The sequence below is a fragment of the Cajanus cajan genome, chromosome 8, assembly GCF_000230855.2.
Source record: "Cajanus cajan strain Asha chromosome 8, NIPB_CcT2T_4, whole genome shotgun sequence".
Lineage (NCBI taxonomy): Eukaryota > Viridiplantae > Streptophyta > Magnoliopsida > Fabales > Fabaceae > Cajanus > Cajanus cajan.
In genome coordinates this window covers 10539693-10548258 of record NC_138524.1, presented here as the reverse complement: position 1 = coordinate 10548258, position 8566 = coordinate 10539693, and the positions used below count along the sequence as shown (strand labels likewise).

The window sequence follows — 8566 nt, the reverse complement described above, 5'->3', positions numbered from 1 at the left end:
CCTATACACTATCAGTAAAAGTTTTGCACCGACAACCAATTAGATCTTTTAATTGTGTCATGTCACTATAAACATATTTACTTTTAACAGTGACATGACACAATTAAAAGATCTAATTGGTTGCCAGTGTAAAAAAAATTTTACCCTGACAATGTATGAGTGATTAACTCTATATCTAATTGGTCATGAGAAAAAAAGTATTAATTAGAAAAAATATTAATTATATATGAATATTAATTAGAAAATAGCTTTAAAAATATATATATAAATAGAACAAATTTATTATTATAGACTAATGAATTAAATAATTAAATTATATATATAAAAGAACGAAAATAATATAATATTTATTATTAATTTTTAATCAATAATTATTATTACATTTTTATTCTTTTATAATAAAATATCTTTATTCTAAAAGAGTCAAATGCAATATATAAATTTATTTATTTATTTATAAATTTTTCTTATTATATTATAAAATATTGTATTTTCATTATTATTCGATTATAAATTACTGCATTTATTAGATTTGAAAATCAATAGTTTGACTATAAATAAAAATTATTATTATTTTATTATTATTACTATTACTAATAGATAAAAGTCAAAAGTCACTTTGTACTTTTATGTAGTAACACACATAATAAATAATTATTAAAATATTTAAAGAAAAAAATTAATATATAATTTTTTAAAATTTTGTTAATTATTATTATATCTATACTAATATATAAAGGAATATCACTTCTAATAACTACTTTTTAATTTTTATTTTTATATAAATTATTTTATTTTTTGTTTATTTTTTAATAACTATCTTTTTTATGAATAACTTCTCATTCTTTTTCTTATCTACTAGTAATCATAAAAGTTAATATTATTTAAAATAAAATATACACAAAAATAAAGAATCATCTCTATATAAATATAAATATAAATGTAGATTATTATTATTAGTGAAAATAACTCACTCCGTATCTCATCATAAAAAAAATGAAAAAATAAAATAAAATAAATGTGAAACTAATTTTAAAATAATGAATTATTTAAATAAATTAGTTAAAAGATAAAATAAAAATAAAAAATACACTAAAATAAGATAACCTTTATTAATCTCATATATTATAGATTATTTTATAAGAATATGTTTGGGATAATACGTTGCTAGAAATACAAATGACATGGAAATGAAATTAAGTTACATAAAAGGAGGCAAAAAAACGAAAGGAGTGGAAGTTATGGACAGTGACTGTAATGGTGGACTTGATCAAACTGAGAGAGAAACTCGCTTTTATGCCTTTCTTCTTTGATTAAAAAGAGTTTAATATACTCTTAAATCTCACATTCTCACTCACCTCAAAATTTCGGCGTTTTTTCATTCCCTTCTCAAGCCTATGCTCATTCAACATTTTTTTTTTCCCTAGATTAAAATTTTCCATTTCTCGTTAAGACTAAGAAACACTCACACTCGCACAAAGACATGTTCACTCTCACACATGTTCTGGTCTTTTGCCTCTAAGTCTGTTGTTCATGTCTCATTTTGTTCCTAGGACTTACATGTTGATCTTGGACACAAATGGGGTTGTGAGTTTTCTGGGGAAGTTTCTGCCTTGATTATTGTTTTGTCTCTAGGGTTAAGGTGACCATGATGGGGTGTGTGAAAATTTGCATCTTTATGTTTTTCACCGTGATGATCACAATGGGTTGTTATGGTGACACTAACCCAAATGATCTCCAAATTTTGAATGATTTCAGAAAAAGACTGAAGAATCCAGAGGTTCTCAAATGGCCAGAAAATGGAAATGACCCTTGTGGCCCTCCTTCGTGGCCTTATGTGTTCTGTTCTGGAGGGAGAATCACTCAGATTCAGACTAAGAATCTAGGTCTTAAAGGATCATTGCCTCCAAACTTTAACCAACTCACAGAGCTTCAAAATTTGGGTCTTCAACGCAACAACCTTAGTGGAGCGTTGCCAAGTTTCAGTGGATTGTCCAAATTGCAATATGCGTTTTTGGATTACAATGATTTTGATTCAATCCCATCTGATTTCTTCAATGGACTCACCAACCTTAGGGTTTTGTCTTTGGAGGAAAACCCTTTGAATGCAACCTCTGGGTGGTCGTTTCCCATGGACTTGAAATATTCAGTGCAATTGACAAATCTTTCTCTAGTGCATTGTAATTTGGTTGGACCATTGCCTGATTTCCTAGGCACATTGCCTTCTCTCACAAATCTGTGGCTTTCAGACAACAAATTGAGTGGTGGAATTCCAGCTAGTTTTGCTCAGTCTTCAATCCAGGTTTTGTGGTTGAATGATCAAGCAGTTGGGATGACAGGTCCTATTGATGTGATTGCTTCAATGACTTTTCTGAATCAGGTTTGGCTACATGGAAACCAGTTCACTGGGGCAATTCCACAAAACATTGGAAACCTAACTTCCTTGAAGGAGCTCAACCTCAATAGCAATCAACTTGTTGGTTTGATTCCAGATTCCTTGTCAAATATGGACCTTCAGATACTTGTGTTGAATAATAACATGTTCATGGGTCCAGTACCAAAGTTTAATGCTGCCAAAGTATCTTATGATTCCAATTTGTTTTGTCAATCTAAGCCTGGGCTTGAATGTGCTCCTCAAGTTACTGCACTGCTGGATTTTCTCCATCATCTGAATTACCCTTCAGCTCTTGCTACTAAATGGTCAGGAAATGATCCGTGTGGAGGGTCATGGTTTGGATTAAGCTGCGATCGCAATTCAAAGGTATCTATAATCAATTTACCGAGGCAAAAGTTAAATGGCACACTAAGTCCCTCACTTGCTAAGTTAGATTCACTCCTTGAAATTAGGCTTGCAGGAAATGATATTACTGGCAATGTTCCGAGTAATTTCACTGATTTGAATTTTTTGAGGTTGTTGGATTTAAGTGATAACAATGTTGAGCCACCAATGCCATACTTTCGCGGTAATGTAAAGGTTGTTATTGAGGGTAACCCTCTACTTGTCAATCAACCTGTAAGTAGTCCTAATCCCATGCCTATTGCAAGTCCATCACCACCTTCAAGTGCAGAGCCTTCACCGCAAAACCCGTCACTGCCCCCTCCATCCTCACATATGCAACCACCCTCCTCAACTCATAGTTCAAGCATGAATCAGTCAAGTTCTGTTCAGTTAAATCCCCAACCAAATGTATTCAAAAGATTCAAAACAGTAGCAATAGTGGCTGGAGCTGCTATCTTTACACTTGTAGCACTTATGATTGCTTCTCTCTTCATATGTTGCTTGAAGAAGGAAAAAGCCTCCTTGGATGCTCCTAGCTCTGTTGTGGTTCACACTAAAGATCCATCTTATCCAGAAAAGATGACTAAATTTTTAGTTTCAGATAGCACCACTGGAAGCTCATCATCAAAGACGGGGATAAGTTCTCTGACTAACAATAGTGGTGAAAATGAGAGATCTCATGTAATTGAGGCTGGCAATATTGCCATCTCTATTCAGGTTCTACGCAAGGTCACCAACAATTTTGCTTCAGAAAATGAGCTAGGCCGTGGTGGGTTTGGAACTGTTTACAAGGGTGAAATAGAACATACTACCAAAATAGCAGTGAAGAGAATGGAGTGTGGAGCTCCTAGCAGTAGAGCATTGGATGAGTTTCAAGCTGAAATAGCTGTTCTTTCCAAGGTCCGACACCGACATTTGGTATCCCTGCTAGGCTATTGCATTGAAGGAAATGAAAGGCTTTTGGTTTATGAATATATGCCTCTGGGTGCTCTAAGCCGGCATCTTTTTCATTGGAAAAACTTGAAATTGGAGCCTTTGTCTTTGTCGCAGAGGTTTACAATAGCACTTGATGTTGCTAGAGCAATGGAATACCTTCATAATCTTGCACGCCAAACCTTCATCCACCGAGACCTCAAGTCTTCTAATATTCTACTGGGGGATGATTTTCGTGCGAAAGTTTCTGATTTTGGTCTGGTGAAACTTGCACCAGATGGCGACAAGTCTGTGGCAACAAAGCTTGCTGGAACATTTGGATACCTTGCCCCTGAGTATGCAGGTATGCCTTTTGTTGTACATTCCATCTAACCTTGAAATAGTTGTTGAAATTGACCATGTAAGCATGTTTTAGTGGTATAACCATGTTGATTTCTCGGTAGTTGTTTGTTTGTTTGTTTCAGTTAGGGTGTTCTTAAAATAAAAGACTTCCGAGTATAAGAGGTCAAGTTTTCTTTTCTTAGGAATATGCACATTAATTTAATAGTACATAAGTACTGTAGTAACGTGTATAGTATATTCTATGTCGTTAAGCATGCTCTGTTCCTTCAGTTGCTAAAAGCATAAAACTATTTTTATCAAGCCCTAAAGCACCTAATTACTTAAAATATTCTGTTTTATATTTATCTATTCTGCAAGTAGTGTTTGCACACATTTTTTTTAAGCAGTTAACAAGAAAATGATATCTAATTATATTTGTCTTCGGTGGGTTCAATACTGCAGACACTATAAGTAAAATGATCGTCAAATTCTTGACTAAATATAGTTGTGATTGCATCTGATTACTTGTTGAAATCTTTGGTATAATTTGATGCATCTAGCTTTCCACACCAACTAAAAGTTTATGTGATTTGTAGTTATGGGGAAAATCACCACTAAAGTTGATGTGTTCAGCTACGGTGTGGTGTTGGTAGAACTTCTAACTGGACTAATGGCCCTTGACGAGAGCCGGCCGGAGGAAAGCCGATACCTAGTTGAATGGTTTTGGCAAATTAAATCGTGCAAAGAAGCGCTCAAGGCTGCCATTGATCCAACTCTTGAAGTAAGTGAAGAGACTTTTGAGAGCATTTCCATTGTAGCTGAACTTGCTGGACATTGCACTTCCAGGGAAGCAAGTCACAGGCCTGATATGAGCCACGTAGTCAATGTGCTATCCACGTTAGTAGAGAAATGGCGACCGATGGACGAAGAACCTGATTACAACTCCGGCATCGACTTCAGTCATCCACTTCCTCAGTTGCTGAAAGTTTGGAAGGAATCAGAAGGCAAAGATTCAAGCTATGCAAGTGAACACAGTGAAGGAAGCATACCAGCCAAACCTTCTGGTTTTGCAGACTCTTTTACTTCTTCTGATGCAAGATGATTTTGAGGTAACTCCAATTCAATTTGTGGGTTTTGTTACTTTGTCTTAAACAATAAAATTCTCTTTATTTTGACTGTGTATGTTTTGGCACCAAAAATGTATAATTTATTTGTTTTCAAGTCGTTGTCTTTGGACTTTTAGAGAATACAGGCATGGAGATGTAGATAAACAAATATTTTTATTCTTTTCATGTTTGGGTGTCTATAAAGAATTTCAAAATCTATATAAGAAACGAATATTTGCTACAAGGTACATAATATTCTTCAATAACGGTACATGTGCTATTCATTTGGCAATTGCAGCATAGCTTTCAAGTTACAAATGTACTACGGATTTAGAATTTCTTGTCAAAAGTTCTGCATGAGTTAACTACTATCACAACATGAATGAATAGCACTTGATGAGATATGGCCAACGAGGTGTTACGAAAAGGTTGTAATTTGTTTTTTGAATTTTTGCTCTTGGACATAGATTAAGGGCATGTTCGGATGCACCTCAGGAATCTACATTCAAATAAGAATCACATCAATTGATGGAGAAATTATTCTGTTATTTTTATTAAATGTGGAAAGAGTGATGATTCAGATTCCAAATTTGGTTCTAAACACATACAAGTGCATGTTTGCTTTAGCATCACGTCAATATTGATTCACGTCTTAAAGAAACAAATCATTATAACTTTTTGCGTATTTCAAACTATCTGACGTGATTTTTCTAGTGGGTGTGATTTATGGACGCCAATCCAAACATATTAGAAGAATTGAAGATTGAAACCATCAGCCTATTTTGCTATAAAGGTGCAAAGCATGAGAATGTCACATGCACATACACTCTTTTCGGTGCAAGCTTGTGATGTGTGAAACTATCTTGTGTTGGACCACCCTATTTAATTGGTTGAAGACTGGAGTTGGTGGATCGAGGGCAACCCAACATGGCCATATATATGGACAAAATAACCTTCTTTTCCATGGGGTTCTAAATAGCATTGAAATTCAAACTCACCACCAAACTTTCATGATCATATTTAAGGTACTACCCCATTATCAAAGAGACTGTCTCCAAATTTAGATCCTTTAACTCATGGTGTGGGACTTGAAAGGTACGAAGGTTAGTTTAGAATTAAAAACCTCAACTTTAGGTTTGATTAGTCTTCAAATGGCTCCTTGTAAGGTCCTTTTTAGAATGAATACAAGGATTTGAAGGTGAGACAATTCACCAAGAGGAGTGATGGGGTATAACGTATGAACCATGTGTTAATGAGCATTGTGCTCGTTGATATCATATATACCGTGTACGCTAGATGTGGTCCTCTAGAAGAGGCATTCAATATGAAAGAGACTGTGCCTTTGAAGCCAGATGAGGTAGATTTGGGGTCATTACTTGTAGGACTCAAGACGTGTTGAAGTGGTGTTCTTTTATAACTATAGTAGAGTAGTAGTATTTAGTGTGTGCAATATATACGATAACTCTAATTTAAATAGTGGAAAAATATTTGCAATCAGTTAATAAACAGAACTGTGCATGAATTACTAAACTAAGATGTTTAGTTTTTAAATTTGAACTTCAACTTTTTTATTTTATTTTATTAAAAAGGTATAACTCTTTTTCATCGACTTGACTCCTATAAGGATAAAGTAGTATCTCTAGTTGCAACTCCATGTCAAGCTAGAAATTCAACCATGACCTTTGGTTAAAAAGCACAAGTGTCAGACTATTTGAATGAACAATTTTTGGTATTTGAACTTCAATTTAACTTGATTACAGTCGCCGTCCCGTCGCGATCTCGGTTCCGGAACGGGCCATTCCAGATTCAGAACGGGCCGTTCCGGTCCCTCCTGAAAGTCTATAAATAGCGGCCCTTGTCCTTCTCAAAGGGCACCCACACACACACATCTCCACCTTGGACCAGAGAGAGCTCAGAAGGAGAAACCAACAAGTTACCACTTCTTGAGCAAAGAATAGTGAGTATATCGAACTCACTTTCTTTTTATTTATTTATTTTTATTTTATTTTTTTATTAGTAATATCTGTTATTTTAAAAAGTTTATTTATCATCTTAAAGTCTTATTTAAATTCAAAATGTGATTAAATATCAAAATATAGTGTTACAATATTCAATATAAATATTTAAAATTATTGTATCAAAAATTTTATTTGGAGGAATGGTTAATTAGATGTGACATTTTTTTAACCTTTGAATTTAAATTACAAGTTGTGACAGCTTATCTTTAAATTTTTTTTCCAAAAACAAAAATGTCCAACCAATAATTTTTTTAATATCATAACATCTCTAGTAATAATTATAATTAAAATTTTATTGAATTAACTTTGGTGTACACCTTAGTCAATTTTATATTTTTAGGGTGAATGAGCTGAGACAGTTCAAGAATCCTATATTTAACAAAAATAAAATTTAATTTAAAAATATCAACACACAAATATTTTCTACAAAGAACTACGTGACTCTGATTCTTCATTACACATGGAGATACGTAGGAGGAAGAAATAAATCTTGTCGAGCCAAAAAATAAAAAAATATTCTTCCTTTTTATATAACAATAATAATTTTAACCTTTTTTTAATGCATTAGTTAAATAAAATATATTTGATTATTTTAGTGAGATAAATGTTTTATAAATTATAAATAATTTGTTTAATTAATTAAAGATAATCGTCTTAAGACGAACGTTGTGAGGTACTAATACCTTCCTCACACGTAATCGACTCTCGAACTCAAAAATCTGGTTTTCGTAGATTATTTTCTATTTTATGATTTTTCCAATGTTTTTCCTTAAAAACAACATTGGTGGCGACTCCCTCTTTTTTAATTTATTTTTAGCCGTCCTGTTGCGATCTCGGTTGCGACAACTACCATATGTGTACAAAATGAACTATCCTTAACTTTTTAACTAGTTCACCTAACCTGTGGATTAAATATGGTAAGTTAGGTCAATTTGAGTTTTTTTTTTCTCTCTCTAAATTTTAGTACTGAATAATCAATTTCTATATATAAACACAAATTATTATCTTAAGAGAGATTATTTTTAGGGACTTTTGTTTAACGAGAAGGTTCGGGATTATTTTAACTTCTTATCTATTTTAATTTTTATTTATCATAATTATTTTATAAATTAAATATTAATATTTTAAAATATCAATATATAAAATAATTTTTTTAAGAATATAAATTATTTGTCATAAATCTAAAATATAATTTATATGTTTAAAAATATTTATTTATACAAATTTTTAATATAATTATATATTCAAACATAATATTTATTTATATAATTTATTATAAATTTTATTTATATATAATAAACATGCATATATATTGTATAGACTAAAATAGTATTAAAATTAAAGAAAAAAATCAAGTTTAAACATTTAAGTTTTCAACTTTTTTTTTATCCTTTTGTTGTTTTTTTCTG

The 8566-nt window shown here is 32.2% G+C and overlaps 1 protein-coding gene across 3 annotated transcripts; it reads left to right on the top strand.

Annotated features, from left to right (window-relative positions):
* Nucleotides 1-1220: 1220 nt before the first annotated feature.
* Nucleotides 1221-7150, top strand: LOC109799095 (receptor protein kinase TMK1). Of its 3 annotated transcripts, none has more exons than XM_083062313.1 (3): nt 1221-4055; nt 4630-5142; nt 6900-7150. In XM_083062313.1, the coding sequence occupies exons 1-2, from the start codon at nt 1649-1651 to the stop codon at nt 5133-5135; spliced, it is 2913 nt and encodes a 970-aa protein (XP_082918439.1). In that variant the 5' UTR covers nt 1221-1648; the 3' UTR covers nt 5136-5142; nt 6900-7150. The 3 variants fall into 3 exon arrangements, with proteins under 3 accessions (XP_082918439.1, XP_020215183.1, XP_020215182.1); XM_020359594.3 differs by lacking the exon at nt 6900-7150 and adding an exon at nt 5438-5709 and having other exon boundaries at nt 1222-4055; XM_020359593.3 differs by lacking the exon at nt 6900-7150 and having other exon boundaries at nt 1222-4055; nt 4630-5354.
* The last annotated feature ends 1416 nt before the right edge of the window (nt 7151-8566 follow it).

Excerpts from the sequence above, each read along its gene's own strand:
- LOC109799095 (XM_083062313.1), top strand. The coding sequence starts at position 1,649 with ATGATGGGGTGTGTGAAAATTTGCATCTTTATGTTTTTCACCGTGATG. Across the intron at positions 4,056-4,629 it reads CCTTGCCCCTGAGTATGCAG|TTATGGGGAAAATCACCACT; the intron begins GTATGCCTTTTG and ends TGTGATTTGTAG.